This window comes from Morus notabilis, unplaced genomic scaffold, assembly GCF_000414095.1.
Source record: "Morus notabilis unplaced genomic scaffold, ASM41409v2 Scaffold848, whole genome shotgun sequence".
Classification (NCBI taxonomy): Eukaryota; Viridiplantae; Streptophyta; class Magnoliopsida; order Rosales; family Moraceae; genus Morus; species Morus notabilis.
The window spans coordinates 98,767-119,748 of NW_010367943.1; the positions used below are offsets into that span (position 1 = coordinate 98,767).

General features: G+C 31.5%; 2 protein-coding genes across 3 annotated transcripts; one reads left to right on the forward strand and one right to left on the reverse strand.

Annotated features, from left to right (window-relative positions):
* Window positions 1-3,968: 3,968 nt before the first annotated feature.
* LOC21402763 (exocyst complex component EXO70A1) lies at window positions 3,969-6,698 on the reverse strand. The gene has a single exon (XM_010113805.2). It carries the CDS (start codon window positions 6,107-6,109, stop codon window positions 4,079-4,081), a length of 2,031 nt encoding a protein of 676 aa, XP_010112107.1. The 5' UTR covers window positions 6,110-6,698; the 3' UTR covers window positions 3,969-4,078.
* Window positions 6,699-12,599: 5,901 nt separating this feature from the next.
* On the forward strand, window positions 12,600-15,134 carry LOC21402765. 2 transcript variants are annotated; one of them, XM_024175914.1, is made up of 6 exons: window positions 12,600-12,769; window positions 13,030-13,127; window positions 14,079-14,160; window positions 14,265-14,350; window positions 14,484-14,724; window positions 14,840-15,134. In XM_024175914.1, exons 1-5 carry the CDS (start codon window positions 12,728-12,730, stop codon window positions 14,722-14,724), a joined length of 549 nt encoding a protein of 182 aa, XP_024031682.1. In that variant the 5' UTR covers window positions 12,600-12,727; the 3' UTR covers window positions 14,840-15,134. The 2 variants fall into 2 exon arrangements, with proteins under 2 accessions (XP_024031682.1, XP_010112109.1); XM_010113807.2 differs by lacking the exon at window positions 14,840-15,134 and having other exon boundaries at window positions 14,484-14,831.
* Window positions 15,135-20,982: the final 5,848 nt, after the last annotated feature.

A 20,982-nucleotide genomic window follows, 5' to 3' on the forward strand; every position in this document is an offset into this window, starting at 1 on the left:
TTTGAAAGAAATTAAATTATTATGCTAATCATTCTCTTAAACAGGTTTAAGTTTCTAAACGAGCCTCCACGTCACTAACCCCGGTTTAGGGGTGTGATAATATACTTCCTTAAACTTTTCATATTTGCCTATTTTCTATTATTTCCCAAAAAAAGACCCAAAAAAAAAAAGAGAATTAGTGCTAATGATTATTTTTCTCACTATAAAGCAAGCTTTGGTGACGGGAAATAAAAAATATTCAAGACAAAATAATAAATCTTTAGATCACATTAGAGTTATATAAAACTAAAAAAAATATGATATTTTAGTAGAAAATAAATCTGACTTGTAACGTTGTATCATTTAGTTTTTTCTTATAGAAATAAATAAATATAATATTTATAAAAGTTGTCTATATTTATGCCGATAAAACTATACTGTCATTACACATAAAAGTGAGAAACGTGATATAAAATTTATTTCATATAACACTAATGTTGAACACGTGTAACATTAAGAAATTAGTTATCTAAATTGTTGTTAATTTTTTTAACTTCAATATTACTTTGAATAAATGTCACGTTACATTAAAATCTATATTTAAATATATAACTAGACTGATAAATAAAATGGTGCAGGCAGCAAGCAGCAATGTCCGGTGCTTTATATATTTTCTTTTCCGTTTCTTCTTTGAATATCTTATCTTATTATATTTGTGAAGTTAGATGCAGAGATGTTAAATCATGGCCAGATAAAGACAAAAACCAAGTCCTATGACTAAAATATATTCTAGAAAAAGTGACTTCTTATTACCCCTAAAAAGAGTAGTTGAACTTGATAGATGCTTAGGCCTAACCTCAAAACTACTTGTGGTTCAAGCTAACACATGTACTTGTAATTGTTGTTTGTTAGTAAGTTCGGGGATGAAAGTAACGCATCGCATGATGCTTTTTCTTAACAGCCTGAGGAAAAAAAGCAAGAATGAATTATTTGAGAAAAAGGAGATTTTAATGGTCAAGAAATGGTAGCAGAAAAGGCACCATATAACGTATTTGTTAGGAAATTTTATTTCTTATTATCTGTTGTGTGCAATATATTAATTGATAATTATATTATTATTATTTAAATTGATTGGATAATTAAATGGTAAATTTAAGAAAATATAATAAATTTCTTAACTGAGTATAGACGAAATGAGTAGATACTAAATATTAATCTAATTAGATTTAATAAGTACCTAATAGGATAATATATTAAAGTTATTATTATTTTCTCAATAATTTAATGCCATGATTTTTAGATTTGTGGGTATGGTGTAAAAACCATATTTATGGATTAAAGCTAACAGTATTATGCTTCCGAAAGCACAGGCAATGGCAAGTCAAATGTGTCGTTCTACTTTAAAAGGACGGCGCTTAATCAATCTTTTTGAATAGTAGGAATTGCTCACATCAATTCTTGAAGAGTAGATTTTTTTTTTTTTGGAAGTTTTTAATTATAGAGTTTCTTGGGTAAGATTAAAGAATAGTATGAATTGCTTACATCAATTCTTGAAGAGTAAATTTTTTTTTTTTTTTGGAAGTTTTTAATTATAGAGTTTGTTTTGGTAAGATTAAAAAAATATATTAATAACTATATTTTTAACTGACAAATCTATATAAGAAATTATTTATTTTACATACTTATCAATCTGATGTGATTTTAATTAGATTTAACGGTAAAAAACAAACTCTGCCAGTATGAAGGCCTTACCAAAGAAACTCTCTTTTAATTATCTAATTCTATCAAAATCACTAAGGACCCGTTCACTTCACTGATTCGAGTTTATAATTCGAGTTGAGATGTGATTTTATGTGAGAACTTTTTACTGTAACAAAAAACTTAAATGTGACTATTTCTGAGAGTTTTTTACTGTAGCAAAACTTAAATTCTAAACTCAAATCGGCAAAATGAACAGGACCTAAGAAAATTATAATAATTGAACAAAACTTTTAAGAATATGAACATATCATAGAGTTCTTCGCAAACTAAAGCAACAGACAAGACAGGGTTCATGCTGAAAGGAGAGTTCACACGAATTTTTAATGTCAGAGATGGGCATGGTCCCCACTGATCTTTAAGGCTTTATGGTAATCACATCAACCTTTAACGTTATTAGAGTATGTTTGATAGGAGGGATGGATGGAGAGAGGTGGAGGAGGAGAGGCGGAAGATTGTGGTCTCTTCGTGGCCACCAAATTAGATTTTAAGCAACCCCCACTTTTTAAGCTTTTAAAAACTATTTTACCCTCTAAACAAATTACTAACAAAGTTTACTAACAAATAGTTTAAATGGACAATTTAATAATTTTATAAATAATTATCATTTATTCTTTTAAATCTTTCTTTATCATATCAAATAATATGAAGGATTACTCTCCAGTCTCCATCCCTCTAACTCTCTTTATCCTTCTTACTCTTTATCTCTCTAACCAAACGGTGCCCCAAGTAGAGATTTTTTCAATCTTGATAAAGAACAACCGTTTGAATACTGCTATCATTAGCCAACATAAAACAGTTGATTTGTATGAAAAATTTCAAACTAGAGTTTGAAACATACCTTACTCGTCGTAATCGGTCTTTATAAACTGTTAATTAGTGATACATAGGAAAAAAGAACAATAACAATAGCTGTAATACGCGTAATAGTATATTTTCCTTGTAAGTTCGCACTAAAGCCCTTGCATTAACAACGCCATGAATGCAGAATAACCAGCTCTAAGGAATATAGTTAAAAGTATGGGATGAAGAAAGATTCAAGTGAAAATGTGTGTTGTTTAAGACGCAAGTAACAGCAAAACAGCCAATTATTATATAAATTAAAAAAAAAAGACGTGTATATGATATGACAGAACAAGTACTAACCCTGAGAAGAATGCATAGATACACAACTATGAACAACAGCCGTTACGTGATCCCCGCATAGAATAAGCAGACACGCGTAGGTCATCTAGTTCTATTCTATTTCTACTTTAAAAGTGTCTTAACCTCGCATCTGTTTTGTTCAAAGGTTAGAACAAGAAAGTTTGAACAAAACTTTGAAATGTTACGAGAAAAAATGCTGTAGTAAAAACTAAAATATCTGAATTTTCGTTTAAACCCGCAACACAAATGGTGAGGTCAATTATATAGAAAGAGAAACTACCAAAAAATTAAATAAAGCAAAGGGCAAAATGAGAAAACACCACAAAGTAATCAAAAGTCAAAATGAGTTCTTCAGAAAAAATGAATTAAGATGAGAGTCATCAATCTAGAGAAGTAAAAGTAACACAATGAAAGAAAGCATGTATACTATAATCACATAAATAAGAACTACATAAATGAGGAGGCAATTTATTGTCAGACATAAATCTCAATAACATGGCTTTAATACACTTGCAAATTCTTGACAATATAAGCCACATAGTAGCGCAAGAAAAGCAAAATCCCATTAAAGCCCCTGGCATAAATTACCCTTTGGCCTTTTCCCATTTCTTGACAAGTGATTAAGTTTAACCGCAGCTACACCTCTAAATGCACTTTATAACAAAGAATTTTACATCAAATCTACCGAGCTATGAAGTTTTAACTGCTGCCTGCCTGCCTAGCAATTGAATCAATGAGTAGGGGGTGAAATAAAAATTGATAGCTATACCTGAATACAATAATATATATGAATGGAGGATCGTAAAATTGATAGCTATACCTGAATACAATAATATATATGAATGGAGGATCGTAAAATTGATAGCTATACCTGAATACAATAATATATATGAATGGAGGATCGTAAACTTGCGGATCACTTGTGTATGGAACTCAAAGAGACCCCATGAATTTGCACGATCCTCGAGGCAGTGAGAGTCAAATTCGATCTTCACATAGTCATCTGAGCAACAAAATTTCCATCTCGTGGAGAAACCTCAGACTGAATGGATGACAATATTGAAAGAAATTTCTGACCCAGTTTCTAAAACCAATATAAGAAAATTCATATGCATTTACCAGTCCCTGCGGATGTACATATATACAAAGGGGAAAGGCTAAGCATGTGGGTTTTCCCAGAAAGGTAAAGGGATAATCACATAACTGCAGAGGCGGTTCGACGATGATCTGCAACTCCATTGTTGAATTTCCCACTTGGTGACCTTCCTTTGAAACTGTTGAATCTCCCCGGCTTGGTCAGGAAGAGGGACATTAGCATTTTTTCCAACGTTTGCACCGAGTATTTAGCATACTTGCTGGAACTTGAATCTTGTTCAACCAATGGCCCGTAGTTCTGCATGTAGCTGCGATAAACGGGTACAACTGCCTGAACTATAAGCTGGCATGTCTTCTCTCTCAAATCTTTCTCTGAGACGACCCAATTTGACTGCTTCTTATACATCTCATCAAAGGATTCGTTGAACATTTTTAGCCTTTTCTTGACAAGATCACGTGCAGTGGCACGCCCACCAGAGAACAAAATCAGGCCTTCCCTACTTAAGTGACTAGGAAGCTTTCCCCAGCTATCTCTCAAGAACACCGCTGCATAATAGTCTTTGTACTGTTCATGTTCCCTTAACCAAGAATCCCCCAAAAGATCCCCAAGCTTAGTTCCCCTGAGCTGTTTAAACAAATGCCAGTGATTGTTCATCGCAAACAAGTTCGATAGAGTGGTATCTCCATAGGCCTTTATCCATGTCTCCAAATTTAGCTCAATGGCTTTCATTATGTTCAGAACCTCATTGATGAGAAGCCTCTCTTGAAACTTCTCATGCTTCCAACTTCGGTGAATGACAAGAACCTGGGTTAGGATTGGCTTATAATCATCTCCAAGGAGCTTATTACAGTAATCGGTGATGAAACTCACCAATTTTGGTACACTTCCATCTTGAGGAGGTGGATTCTGCCTCTGTAACTCCACCTGAACCAGGAGCTCCCAGAAAATTTCAGCTGCTCCCTCAATTACGCTCTTGATAAGGTCCCTTGTAAGGTTCTGGATTTCCAGGCATGCTGCTCCACCAAAAAGCCGGTTGAAGTCAAGTCTCAATTTGTTCAGAGATGCAAATATATCCAACAGCTTCAGAAGCTTTATGGGATCTTTCTTACTCTCTGTAACAGTTTTCCCAAATTGAAGAAATGCAAGAATACCAGCTTGTGCAGCTATCTTCGCAAAACATCCCATCCAAACATCCACTCCAATCCTCTCGAAAACATCATTGCACAGCTTATACTCCGCCTCAAACAAGTGCTTCACAGCAAACTCTAAATGCCTTCCCCACTGCGCTATATACCCCTCTATGCTCTGCACGTCGTTAAATTCTGAAACTGATATGTCGAGATAATCCAAATTAAGAGCCTTCAAACTTGCTCTGACATTCAGAGTACGAACTTCAACATAAATAGATATACACTTCTCAAGCCTATCATTTGCAATCAACCTCCACAGAATGGCTTGTAACTTTTGGATAACAGTAACGGGCAATGGTGAAGGAGCAATACAAGCTTGTTCCCCAGTAGACGACGACATCGAAAGTGGCACACTGTGTTCGGTGAGGAGACGCCGAAACTCGTTTTCCAATTTTTCTAATGCAGCCTCTAGGAGCCCACCATCCAGCTGCACTTTTCCCTCGGCATTTTCACACTCTCTGAGACTTTTCAACGACTTCTTCAGATTCGAAAGGTACCCGCCATCCGCAACCGCATTATCCTCCATGTACTCCACTATATCATCCAGCCACTGAATTGCCAATCCGCAGTTATCACTCAAAAACCTCAAAGCCTCCTCCAGACGTTTCAACACCGCTAAGTAACCAGGAAGATCGTTACGAGGATCGGACAACAAAGAATTTTCAAGCCCATGAACAGCATCGAAAACCTTAAGCACCGCGGCGGCAGGGCCGACGGCACGGTTGATGTGGCCACCAACGGCGACAAGGGCATCCTTGTCAGCACGAATGGGTCGGACTGCAGCTTGAAGGAAAGGCAATCTTTGGTTAATTTCTTCAAATCTAGGCCCTGCTTTCTCTAGAGCTAATCCTATGGCCTTTGATTTGTCTAAGCTTACCCTCAATGACTTACTTGCAGCAATCAAATTCCCAATTTTCTCCTTATTCGCCTTGGAAGCCATTAAAATCCCTATCAAACTCTCTTCAACTCTACAAGATCAAAGCTTCAAAAACCTAATCGAGAGTCAAAGAGTAAACTCAAGCAGCTAAAACGAAATTAGGTTTACAAAAACCTCAAAGCCTTATCAATTTCCCTAGGAATCATCGAAATGCAAGTCAAAAATCAACCAGGACAACTCATCAAATGTCCTTCACCAAATTCCGACGAAGAAATCAAACGAAACCAAACCCCAAACCGACACCGAGAAACGTCGCTGAACCACAACAACTACCCAACGACCCAATTCCGCAGAAGGAACCGGAAATCGACCAAGATTTTCCTTGGAATGAGAAAATGCGAGAAAATGAGAGAAACTCACTGGGAAAATCGGAGGGGGAGCACAGCGGATTCTGGATCAGCTTTGGGAGATTCCGTAAAACCCTAGTGAGAGGAAATGGTGAAGAGAGAGGAAGAGAGAGGAAGAGAGAGAAAGAGAGAAGTGAGAGAGAAGAGAATCAAAAACCGCTTTTTTGTTTACGGAAGGGGCTTTAGTTTTGGATTGGCTCTTTGCAATTTCCGACGAGTCGTGCCAGAGCCAAAGTGCTTGACAGTTAAGCAAAGCAAAACTCAGCTCTTCCCTTCCTGGCACCGACCTCCCTTAACCTTTTTACTATGCTCGTTTATTAATGAGGAATATTGATTTATGAGTTTGGTTTGAGTTAACTTTTTTTTACGACTATTCTAATTTAAAACTTGATTCATGAGTTTGGTTTGAGTTAAATTTATGTTTGAATATTTATTAAAATGTAATTTTGAGTAAGAAATAAAGTTTTAAATTGTGTTTCACTGTGTGTTGAAGTGTGAGGAAAATGAGAAATTGGATTGTGATTTTCATGGTAAAAAATGGGTCTGAAATACTTTGAATTCATGAGTAAGTTATGGTTTTGAGTTAGTTCAAAACATCATATTAAACCTAAAATTGTCTCTCGAATTGCGCAAATTAATAGAATTAGAAACACAAACTCTTATTTCTTCAAAAAAAACACGAACTCTAATCCTAATTTTTTAAATTAATTTTGAGTTCTTATCTTTTCATTAACAACTGTAATATCTTATTATTAATTGATATGATAATTTTTTAAACAATTCTAATAGAAAATGACAACTCTATATTGATATAAAACGTTATGACTAGTGTTGGTGATTCCAACATTATTTATATTTTATTGACTCCTCACACTTTGATAAATTTTGATCAATTTATTGAAATTTACATATATATATATATATATCATTTTAATATTTAAAAACACGCATTATAAGTAGAGTTACTTTATCATAAAAAATGAATATTTAAGGACTTTTTTTTTTTTCATTAACAACTGTAATATCTTATTATTAATTGATATGATAATTTTTTAAACAATTCTAATAGAAAATGACAACTCTATATTGATATAAAACGTTATGACTAGTGTTGGTGATTCCAACATTATTTATATTTTATTGACTCCTCACACTTTGATAAATTTTGCAATTTATATTGATTTACATATATATATATATATATATCATTTTAATATTTAAAAACACGCATTATAAGTAGAGTTACTTTATCATAAAAAATGAATATTTAAGGACTTTTTTTTTTTTGCTGAAAATATTTAAGGACCGTTTATTTCTAATCAGCTATTTCAGTTGTATTTGAGATATTATTATAATTTAAAGTGTTTAGAAATGCAAAGTACTAGGAATCTATTCTCTAAAAAAAAAAAATTTGTTCAAAACTATATAAATAGTAACTCTATCTTTTTACTTCATGTTACCGCTTGATTCTTGTCCGACTCTGAGCATTGAAAGTTGAAACCACTTGCAGAAAGAGAATCTGAAAACATAAAAAGCTAATAGGAAAAGTATAATGTACTAAATTGTTATTTTCTGTTTGTTTTGGGGAAAAAAATGTCTTCGTCTACGTAAGTTTTGGCCTCGTTCACTTTATGAATTCGAGTTTTAAATTCGAGCTGAGATGTAATATTTTCTGAGAGTTTTTTACTGTAGCAGAAAAAGTTAGATGTGACATTTTTTTAGAGTTTTTTACTGTAAAAACTTAAAACTAAAAACTCAAATCGAAAAAATAAACGATGCCTTAATTTGTTTTCCACATGACTTGAGTACTATAGAATAGAACTTCCCTTGGGGAAAAAAAAAAAAGAAAAAAAAGAAGAGCATCAAATTGTTCTAAAATTTATAATGAAAAAAATATTGCGTGGAATGCGTGTAACTTAAATATTTATTTATTTATGCAAGCTAAGTTTGTTCTGGTTTTCACATGGCTTGAGCCTTGAGCATTAGTTGTGTTGGTTTTTCTCACAAGTTTTCCAAGAAACCAAAAGGTACATTTTATTTAAAGGACAGCGAATAAGGACAGATTTTTTTTAAAAAGAAAAATAATAAAATTAATTTTTTGCCAAATCACGTACTTGAACTAGCACCGTTAATTTGTTAATTATTGCATTGACAAGATATTGAAAGATCGTTTTGGAAGTAATTTGTTGTTCCATTATTTGACAAATATCGTTTTGGAAGTAATTTGTTGTTCCATTATTTGACGCATAGTTTGGATTATATAGATTTAATTTGCACTCAATATTCCAATCAAATCGTGATGATTAAGAGCTTTATTAAAAAGGTTTAGAAACTATCGTCAACGAATGGGGTTAGAAAGTTGTGATAGTGGTCCCAATCTCGTATCTACTATTTATAAATGCAATATTTCAATTCTCTGTTTACATGAATAACTTTAATGTCTTGGTCCTCTTTTTTATCATGAAAATGTAAATAACCAAAATTACACGACATGACATACTTTTTTTAAAATATTTTTAAAAATAAATATCATATTTATATAAGTTGATTTTTAGCACAATTATCACTTGAACTTAAACTTGTCGTGATTTAACAAATTACTTCTTAAACTTTTAATTTTGACAATCAACCCATTAATTAGTAAATTTGTTGCAATGTGCACCCATTTACTAAATTTGCACAATTTTTTTTATTAAATTTAAGAGATTAAAAATTGAGCAATTGAAAGATTTGTGTTACATTCGAATTGTGATGGTGAAATTTTTCATCAAATTTGCTTTTCTGATACTAATTTATTACAATCATCGTCAATATGAAATAAAATTACAACAATTTTATAAATTTAAGGAATAACTTACCATAATTACAAATTTATAGAGCAAGTTATTAAAACCATACAAGTCAAGGACAAATGTGTGAATAGTATTTAAAGTTTTTATTTTTGTTATTCTATTTTTTTCACTATTTTTATTATTTTTTCCTTACTCTCTCCTTTCCCCTTTTCTCCATTCTTTTTTCTCTTTTTTTTTTTTTCCCCTTATTTTCCCCGTCAAATTCTGACCTTAATCTTAGTAGTTTAATAACATACTATAAAAATGGTTAGGTATAAACTCTCAAATTTTTGCTATTACTTTTTACGATTAATCTTACAAATAATTAGCAAATGTTACCCTTGACTTTACTGTAACCCTCAACTCTTAAAACATCTCAAACTTAACCCTAATCCATTAGGAGATTTGCTAAATTCATATGTTCATTCAGACGCTACATCCACAATCTGCCACGTAACAATTTTAAATTTTCTAGAGTAACTTGGTTATCCTAATGAAACTAAAGTCCAGCCTTTTTTACTTAATTTACAAAAAATGACACTATACAATTTCAACTGATAAACCCATATCCCGCCAAAAGCAAGAAAGAAATCAGAATACCCATTTGATCTGGGCAAATAAATTTTACTGGATTTTCGTCTAATTATATTTCTTCGTGTTACTGATTAACTCGAAATGGTAGAGTTACTGTGACTAGTCCGTGTTTAGATTTCATTCGTTCCTTCTGTAAAGTTCCATTAAATTTTCGTTCCTTCTGGAGACAAACATAATTCTTGCATTTTTTTTATTACTTTCGTTGGGAGTTATTCAATTAGCCGAGCCTATGTGAATGAGGATCGGCAAAATCGTTATATTTAGCAGCCAAAAGAGAGAAATGACACTCTTATAAATAAATAAGTGTAAAAAGAGTGACTTGTTATTAAGCTAATTTTCTTCGTAAAATAGAGATGACATGTGTCAAAAAATTATGTTAGTATCTGTATAGTCTGTATTTAACCACCCTCAATCCATTAGTTTGTTTAAGTTTTTAACCCTTTTATCAATTATGCACCTATTACTTAGAAAATAACACTTTGCTAATGAAATAGAAATTATATACATAATATTGATAGAAAATAACACTCTACTAACAAAAAGTTGCATCCACCATTTATTCTCTTTTTAACATGGACTGGACATAGTTAAAATTTAAACAATATGATAAATCAAGGTTTAAGTTTAAAACGCTTTAAAACTCAAAATTAAAGATGGTATTGGGTGCGTTTGGAATTGGTTCCAAAACGTTTTTATTTTCTGTACGAAAATGAAAATGAAAACGTTTTTAGTTTCATTTTTGAATTATTTCTAAAAATGCGTTTGGTAGTTTTATTTAGAGATTGATTTCAGTTTTAAAAAAAACTGAAACTGCGTTTGGTGGTTTAATTTTTGAAAACATGTAATAATATATTAAATAAATAATATTATTAAATATATTAAATAAATAATATATTAAATATATTAAATAAATAATATATTAAATAATTTAAATAAATAATATTATTAAATATATTATATAAATAATATTATTAAATATATTAAATAATAATATATTAAATAAATATATTAAATAAACATATATAATACAAAAACGGTTTCAGAAAAGAGGGAAGAAAATGAAAAAGAAAAAAAAAAGTGAAATCCGTTTTTCAGAAAACAGAAAACGAAAACAAGAAAATGAAAACACCTTTTTTTCGTTTTCTGATTTCCACAAAAAGACAAAAACGTTTTTGGTTTTGTTTTTTAAAAAAAATTGCACCAAACACGTTTTTAACACCCGTTTTCATTTTTTTGCTTTGAAAACCGTGAAAAACGAAAACGAAAACGCAAACAAACGGGCTCATTGAGTTAAAAGGTCAGAGATACTTAAAAGAGATTGACCCTAATCTTTATTCCCCTAAATTATATATTTATTTTATTTCCCTTAGAAATAGTCACGAATATCAGAACTTCCAGTCCACCACGCCTAACTCTAAATAGGAGTCTAGATCTGCTACCTTATTTTTCTATCTCGATAGCTGTCCCCTCACTGATTATTTACTATGTCATTTAAATTTAAGAATTTTACCACATAAATAAGAACAAAATATTAAAAATACTTAAACAATTCACAAAATATCAACATTTAATTGCAAAGACAACTACCGAAACCAAAAAAAAAAAATGAAACAACATATGATTGCTCCGAATAGTTCATTGTAAGTTCAATGTAGAAACCAATCCTAATTAGTTCAAAATTTCAGAGCATGGGATTTGGTGGTGGTGGTTTGAACTTTGAAGGGAATTTAATTCATTAATTCTTTGTGTCTGGTTGTGATGTGTGGATGATTCACCATATGAATGATATGATGATGGGTCATTTCTTTTAACAGTATTGCATTATTTATTGGAAATTGAATGAAGTAGTTTTGGCTTTGGGTTGTGAATTAAATAACAGAACCTTGTCTCCTTAATTGCTACTCTTTGCTAGTAATAGCTGTTGTCATTTTGTGTAACTCAATTGTCTTTACTTTATGTTTTCGGAACAGTTTCACAATTTTTTAGGGGTTATTCTTTTGGAGTATAACTTGAGTGTAGTTTTTGAGTTAAATTTGAGTTATAACTTAAGTTGAAGTTGTAACTTGAATAAAATTGAAACTTAAAAAAACGTAAACTTGAATAAAGTTGAAACTCGAGTTGTCTTTTTTTGAGTTTTTTGGACAAAAGAACATACCTTTCAGAACACTGCTCAGTTATTGCAACTAAACATGTTTTCATGAATCAATTTCCATAATTCCAATTTCAGAAGTAATAATCCAAAAGAAAGAAAGAAGTAAATAGCATTTTCACGGTAAATAATTGAAGTAAAATCTTGTTTTTTTTTTATGAGTTATGACAGAAGTAAAATCTTGTTGTTTATTATCGTAAAATGTTATTTACTACATGATCATAAAAAATTTTAGAGAAATCTTAATAAATACTTCTTAAAAATTTATGTGTTATAATTTTTACTTTTTATTCTTAATTAATATCTTTTTTATCAAATAATTGTATTAATAAAATGATACTAATTAAGAATAAAAGCTAAAACTCTAAATGCATTGCACTTGTACGGTACGTTCAACAATTTTTTTTTTAAAAAGCAACTTTCTCAAAAATATTCCGAGAATAGACTGAGCCGCTGCATTGTTTAAGCCCACAATTGGTTTGGTGGGAGTACACGGCCCATAGATAAGGAAGCCCAATATATAATTAGGGACAAATTTGTCATTTTGTATGGAGAAACCCTGGGTTGTAATTTTCTTCTCCGTCCTTGCTGCGCAGAAATCCTTTCTTGCCTCCATCCACGAGAATTTCAAAGGAAAACAGAGATTTGAGTTTAAAGTTCTCGGCTTAATTGTAAGATTGGTATCGGATTTAAACTCAATATGGCTAAACGAGAGCTTTCCACCACTCTGAAAAACTTGAAGGTAAGAAACACAGAAGACCCACTACTATTTTTTTTTTTTTTTTTTTTGTAAAACTTTTCGATTTTTATTGCTGAAATCTTAATTCTGAAATACCCACTTGAAATTTGGACTGTATTATTCATTTTTTCATCTGGGAATTTCTTCTTTTCTTTGTAGCACTCAATATTTCTGGAATTCTAGTGTTGATTTTAATGAATAACCTTCTTATGTTTTTTTTTTTTTTTTACTTCATTTTTTTTGTTATTTTTATATTACCGCAGTTCATGCAAAGAGCGGCTCAGAGAGAGGAGACGGTGAAAAAAGAAGAGGTCAAACCTGACGGGAATTTTACTTCCCGTGGTACCGTTACTAGGAAGTGGTAGTTTTCTTTTCTCTTTTATTGCTGTTTTGTTTTGTTCAAAGAGTTTTGAGTTTTTTGCTTCTTTGTTTATGGCGTTTAATTGCAATTAGTATTTGCTTATGAGTATGTAATGGGGTTTTGCCTGTTTTTTGAGCTGCTTCTTCTAAGGTTTTATTTTTAATTTGTGGGCATAATTTTCTCTTGATGAGGGAAATTTTTGTGAAACCTAATGCCTCAAATTGGAGACCTTCGTGCATTGAATCAGTTACAACTTAACAACACTTAGCAATATCACTTATATCTCTGATAATGCTATAATAGAAGTTTGAAGGTGAGGGGAAAAAAGAGAGGGATAGAAAGGAACTATTATATATGTTTATCGCTGATTTTTGGGCAGAACTTTATGCATTATATCTGACAACTTGGTTTCTTATTGTTTTGTTAAAGTGTTCTTCTTGGCAGCTGATTTATTCATACTGTAGTTATGTGCATTAGTTTCAATTTCTTATGGCATTCTTGAAAACTTTTGAAAATATACTTAACACACTGTATGACTGAGAGGCTGTTGAGTAACTATTTTATTACATAGTGATTGCATACTGTTTTAGCTGGCGCATAGCGGCAGGCCGGTTGTAACATAAGACTATAGGAGGCAGGAGCATCCTGATTCGTTTCTTAAACAGATTTATTTATATAAAGGTGACTTCCACGTTTGAATACTCTTGGAAACTTAGGTACTCACTTAGACACAACTCTATTTTAAAATAAAATAAGAAAAGAAACTTAGATACAGCTAATAATTTACAGTTAAAATCTTGTTATATGCACAAGATTTTGGTGATAGGAGTGAAGAGGAAGCGAGGCTCTGTCATAGCTACCAAATGACTCATATCAGTTCACACGCTTTTGTTGTTCAAAATTTTCTTTTCTTTTAATACTTAACGAGGATTGCTGTCTCTGTACATGCAGTGCTGTAACAATGGAAGGCGACCCTCATCCAGGAGCAGTAAAAGGTCGAATGTCCTTCCAAAGTTTCAACCCGTCTATTGATGTGAGTATAAAAGTCCACGGACGAGTGCAAGTATTTCCAATAACTATTCATCCTCTGTGTCTTTTGGGTTCTGTTTTCATCGTGTCAAAGCGTTTTAACGGCAGAAATTGAATGAAGAAGCAACGAAACCTCGTCAGCCTGCATCCCCTGCCACTTCTTCCGGAGCTGAAAGTGGAAGAGTATCATTTAGGTGAGTGAATGGACATTTTAATTGCTCTCACGTTTTCTCCTCTGTTAATCTTGTGTTCTCACCATGAATACTCTCCTATACGGAGTATATAATTTCTTTGGCTGACGCAAAGTTTCCAACTGGTTTGCTACAGAGAAAATGGGTCCTCAGCTGATGAAGCAGAGTGTTCAAATAGAGACAAACCCAAATCCAAGGCAAATAGAGACCACAAAAGAAAACAGTCGCACGTAGGGTCTGAATCTCAATATTCAAATAAATCACCCAAAAGCAACCAAGGTGACGAGCAGGCATCAGCAAGTGAAAGGAAAGGCGGCTTCAAGAAGCCGAATGGTGGAAATCTTGATTTTAATCTGCTTAGACGATCGAACAGTTAGGTAATTGCATCCATAGTTGAGTGTATTTCTTTATTTGCTTTCTAGTTTAGTCATTTGTATCCGAAATCTAGTTATCATCTTAATATATTGATGTCTAAATTTCTTGACTGGCCAGTTGAATTTGCTGCTTAACTTGTAATCAAGGTATCTCTCCTTCCACCTACCAATTACTATCATCCCTAGTTAAAAGAGTTAATGGATATGGCAGCAATAATTTTAACTTTAGTTTGGCATGTTAAATTGTGGGGCCTAATTATTACGGTGACGTAGAGACAGCAGGCGGAGATCATTAGTGGAGTGTGAGAAAACACATAAGAGTCCAATAGAAGCACGAGTTGTGATTTCTTGTAATCTTATTTATTAATTATTATAGTGAATTTTTGCGGCGATTGAAAACGGACTTAATTAGAGTGGAACAACTATAAATTTTGTGCTTTTTTTTTTCTTTTCTTTTATGATTTTATTACTCATGGTATTGTAGAATTAGGGCATTTAATTTTTAACCTGGCAACTTTTCAATAGACCTCTAGGCATTAATCCTATGATGTCAACATTTCTTTTTGTGGGTGATGGTTACCATCACACAAACTGAGATGTAGGTCAATTGTGGCTCCTATTTACCACGTTACTTATTTATGAAGAGCAAGTTTTGTCCATCCATTCTACAAATGTGAGAGAGAGTTAAATGGATACAGGCTATAAATTTATCAGTATCATCAGTTGCTTGTGTTGCAAGAGTGTGAAATCTTTTTGCTGCTCTTTTTGTTTAATGCCCATTTCTTTCAAAATCAAGATTAACTGGATTGAGGAAATTTTATTTCTCTCCCAAAATTTGTATCAACCAGATTACCCGACACTACTTGAGCCATCACTTGCTCCCCGGATTGAGCTCATATGCCCCTTAATTTTAGCCCCTTTTGCGTCCCCGACATGTTTATTAAAATATTTTCAACAAAGATGACTTTTCAGTTTTCAGTGAAATGGATTAGTGTCGTAAATTTTTTTTTAATGATTGGAGTGAAATGGTTAAATACTTAGTGGACGTTTGTTTCCTGCATTCGTCTCTGATTCTGAATCATAATTCATGATTCTTTACAGTATTTTTCTCTCACAAAAAACACACATAAAACGAGAATAATTTTGAATCATAGTTTTGAATTCATGAACTAAACGTCCACATAATGTTTGGTATAAGAATTCTACTACAGTATTAATGATTTTGATTCTGTTACAGCATTTTTTTCTCACAAACAAATTAAATTTTAAAAGTCATAATTAAAAGCTCTAGTTTAAAACTGTATACCAAACGGGCTCTTGGATTTTTTTAATTAAATAAATGATTGAATTGACTCTCACGGATGATGCGTAGAACTCTTCTCTACCGTATATCAGACTACCATATGTACCTTATACCAGACTAACATTTTTTTTTTTTTTAGGATTGCATATATATATATATATATATTTTTTTTTTTTGGCTGAATAGGATTGCATATACATTATGACAATGACTTGCAGCGCCGTATGGGAAATACAAACACAACATAAATATTGATAGGCATGGGCTTGACTATAATTCTTTTTAAAAGTAGGAAATATAACCTAGCATATATATGTAAGCTAGCAACGGAAAGATGTGGATGCTACAAACATTTATCGCAAATTATTGTTAAAACTTTTAAATATCAGTGTTACGTTGTATTAATATAATATTATACTTCTCATTTTTATATGTGACAGAGAATTATCGTTCTCTGAAAATATTATAGTAAAGTCCCATATATATTATGCAGATGGATGATAGAGTCGCGATGTTCACAGGTACTTGCAATTGAATAAGATTTTTTCGTGTCACATGCCAGATTTATGTTTTGGAGCTGGCAACTTTTTTTTTTTTTTTTTGTTCTAAGTGAATGTTGAACAGTAATGTGTGAAGTGGGAGATGATACTTGATAAAGAAATACAAATTAAAATACCCCAAATTGTAAGTTCTTTTAGTTTATAATAATAATAATTATTATTACTTTTATTTTAATTGCAGTATTATTATTATTATTATTATTATTATTCAATCCAAGGTCAGAAATGGCTGCTGGAGGAATACTTTGCAAGCGATTTTCCCCGATTGATAAGTAATGAAATATAAGGTTTAAGTCTAATTTATTTCTTTTCTTTTTTTTTTTTTTGCTGACGTATTTTATTTATTTAGTTAACTCTAGTTTCTGTGGGAATACAATATTTATAGCCTCTGGAAGATAAGTGCGCAACAAATTGGCAACTGGAAAAAAGTACCATTGTTGAAATGTAACAATTAATATGTAGGATATCTTGAATATATAATCTCCAAATTTTCCAGCCAAATAAATTATAATGACTGAATTCGTGCATTTCACTTTAAAAAAAAAAAAATCAAATATTTTTTATATCAAACGTGCCCACAATCAAATGGTTCTTTGTCTGAGATTTGCCAAGCCTGCTGATATGCATATGCTTAAAAAGAAAGTCAAGTTGGATTAGAATGGATTCTCGTGGATTTATAAGAGATTATTGAATGTTTAAGTTGGCATCAACTTTTGGGATCTTCCTCGATTATGTTAATTTCTTTATTTGAAGTAAACGGCCGAGATCTTGTCTATTTTATTAAGATATAAATAGACCAAGATGGAGAAATAATAATAATAATAAAAAATTTGATTGCCAATATATTGTTTCTTTAATTTGATTAAGCTTTTACTTTTAAGATACTAATCGAATGTATAGTGTTTTTTTTTTTTTTTTTAAATATATTTGCAAGTGGGTTTGTTCTCAACTCTTTCGTATGCAAAGCTATTGTTTTCATTTATTCTATGATGAAAAACAATTATTTTATCAATTGTGAGAGAGAGAGAGAGTTGTCATTCTTGTGATTAACTTATGTTTTGACAATGAAATCGTTATTAATTAAGACACGTAGAAGTTAGAACTACCTTTAGCCAATAAATTATTCAACTTACTTAAGACATGGAAATACCACTGGTTGAAAAAAATAATAATAATTATACTGAAGGATTGAAGATAACAAGGAATAATTTAACTAAGTGGCTCGACGTAGATCAATCATGATAAGATGCAAATGCATATATTGAAATGCTAATTGGCACATCTGAAAGTCGTATCTAAGAGTATCAAATACCAATGAGTATAAATTGTATAATATAACGGATGCTGTGGGCCCTATTATTATTATTATTATTAAAAATAGCTGATGGATGTAAAGTGGGCCCACAAATTCTTTTGTTCACAATGAACAAGGATGGAATTGATCAAACACAGCCTACCTAATTTTTTACAAATCAAAATTAAAAATAAAAAGAAAAAAACAAAACAAAACAGAGAGAAAGAAGGAATTCGAGTTTGTTACAGTAAAAAGCTTTAACATAAAGTTATATCTAAACCCGAATTAAAAATTCAAATGAGCGAACTAAACAACCCGAAATGTGACGGAGAGAGTATTGTGGGTGCGTATCGGCAGGTTTTGCGACGGAGTCTCGATTATGTCATCAGAGAGGTCACGACAGCGGTGTCGTCGAGCCTAATGGAATTGGAGGGGGAGAGAGGGATTCATCACAGGTGGGGCGACCCTGGACCTTGTCATCATGAGCCATGGAGGCAAACCCCCGGCCGGGTTTTGCGACGGATCTGTCACTATTCTAGTGCCAGAGATGTCACGACAGTGGTCAAGACCCTATGATCGCACCCGATGGAGGTGGAGGGGGGATTCGTCGGTGGTTGGGTGAGGCAAACCTCCATAGTTGGTCATTGAGGGACCTCCCCAATTTCATCCCAATGTGCTAGCGACTCCACAAGATGGCGGCGTGAACCCACTGCTTTGCACCACGCGATCTTCCTCGCCGCCCCTTCCCTACATTGGAGAGATCTTCGACACGATGACTTAACTCATAAATCTCCAGAACTTTTAAAAAAAAATTGCATTGAGTAATTACGGATAATTATGTGCATTTTATTCTACAGTATTTTGGTGTATACGTTCAATTTAAATCATTGACTTCACGTTAAATGAACAAATTCGAGTTTAAAATTTAAGTTTTGCCACAATAAAAAACTCTTAGAAACAGCCACGTCTAATTTTTTTTATTACAATAAAAAACTCTCACATAAAATAACATTTTAACTCGAATTAACGAATTAAACAAACCTATTTAACGGCTCAAATAGTTTCCTTTATTGATCACATAACCATATAAAAGCAAATAAATAGAAACCTATGTTATTTATAAAACTATTTCTTGTAGCGGTTTATTAAAAACATAAAATTAACACACACACACACACACACAAAAAAAACGGCTAAGTTTTGTCTTATTAAAATTCGACTTACAATAGGTTCAAAGGATCTATACATACGTATCTACGTATACACTTTAATAAGTCTCAAAAGTTATTGTTCAGTTAATAGTAACGCGCGGTTTGATTAAGAGGTCCTTTTTTTTTTTTGTTGCTTTTTTTATGGTTTTTTTTTCTTTACATATACTCTTTTTTCCTTTTATTTGTTTCATAGAATTTTATATTTTTAATTCTTGTCATTTTTTTAACTTTTTTTATTTTATTTAACTAAATTAATTTTTTATAGATGTTATCCTAATTAGATATTTTTTCTAGTGGTACTCTAAAATTTATTTATTTATTTATTTTAGTTATTTTTTTGACCTTTTTTTATATTTTTTTCAAATTTTATTTTCATTCATTTTGATTCTTGTTGCCTTAAAACTTATTTATTGCTTAATTTTAGTCATTTTTTACCCTTTTTATCTTTACACTTAAATTTAATTATTTTCCTTTTTGATTCCTCTTATCAATTTATTTATTTATTTATTTTATTTTTACTTTTTTTTATTTTGTTTGCCGTTTAGTTCTTTTTACTTTAAAATTTATTTATTTTTTCGTTTTGATATTTTTTTTCTTTTTTTTTTTACTGAAACTTTATCTGTTTGAATCATTTTTTTTATTTTTGTCTTGAATCTTTATTTTCTCATTTTAATTCATTTTGCATTAAAACCTATTTTTTCTTTTGTTTTAGTCATTTTTTAACTTTTTTTTGACTTATTGTCCTAAAATATTGTTTTTTTTATTTTGATTTTTTTGAGATTTTATATTCAAATATTATATGTTTTTAATAATAATATGATAATTGAAATTTTTCACATAAATTATTCTCTATGTACATAACACGTGAAGTGCAATCAGTATAGAAAGAAAAAACAAAAACAGCAGAAAAATAATAAAAGCTCCCCGACTTAACCCTCGTGCATTTTTTTTTCCCCTTTCTCAATTTTCCTGTTTTTCAAAATCAAGAAAAAAATAAGGAAATAAAGAAATTAAAAAAAAAAAAAACGAATAGCTGATTTTCATTACGCGACACGCGTTATTAGTTCACCACGTGGCGAAAGAAGAGTGATATATTACCACTTCGAGTTCGAGATATTCGAGAATAAATAAATAAAAGTCATAGTCAACTCTATTTCACTCACCTGGGCCGTTCGATCACAATTCAGACCATCGAACGGCCTACGTAGAGGTACGGCAACAACGTTTCTAAAGAAAAATACAAAAGTTGGTCAACAGTTTCAGATTTAGATAAGAAAAACGAATGACTCCACGTGATCACCACTTTTGGTCAGCTTTCTTTCTCTCTCATCAATTAATTTTTTTAATTAATCTCGTGATTAGTTAGGTTTGAGGTTTTTCTTTTTCTTAATTCTTGAAGGACCTTTTTCTTTTTTAAAATGGCCATTTTTCACCAAACGGCGAAGTATTTTGAAGACTATTTCTAGAAGAAAAGTGTATTATGGTAATGAAAAAATGGGGTCAAATTAGCTATTAATTGATTCCGCGGACTCAATTTAAACTTTTACCATTTCAACTTTCAAGCCTTCTTTTTTTTGTTTTGTTTTTTTTTAAGCCGATGGAATAATACTTGAAGTCATAATTTGAAAACTAATGCATTCTCTTTTGACAAAAGCATCATTGAGGTCTTGCCAAAGAATTGAATGAAGACAAACTAGTCTTTGAAATTATGAAACGGTCATCCTTGGAAATCCAAGTAAGAAAAAGAATGAGACTAAAAGTTAACTCGATGATGATATAACAACAAACTTCGTACTAGGATAGCTAAATGTTAAATTTGAAATTGGTTATTGTTATATCGTTTTGTCTTTGGTTCCAATTGAAGAAACCCCTTCATTATATGATATTTTACCA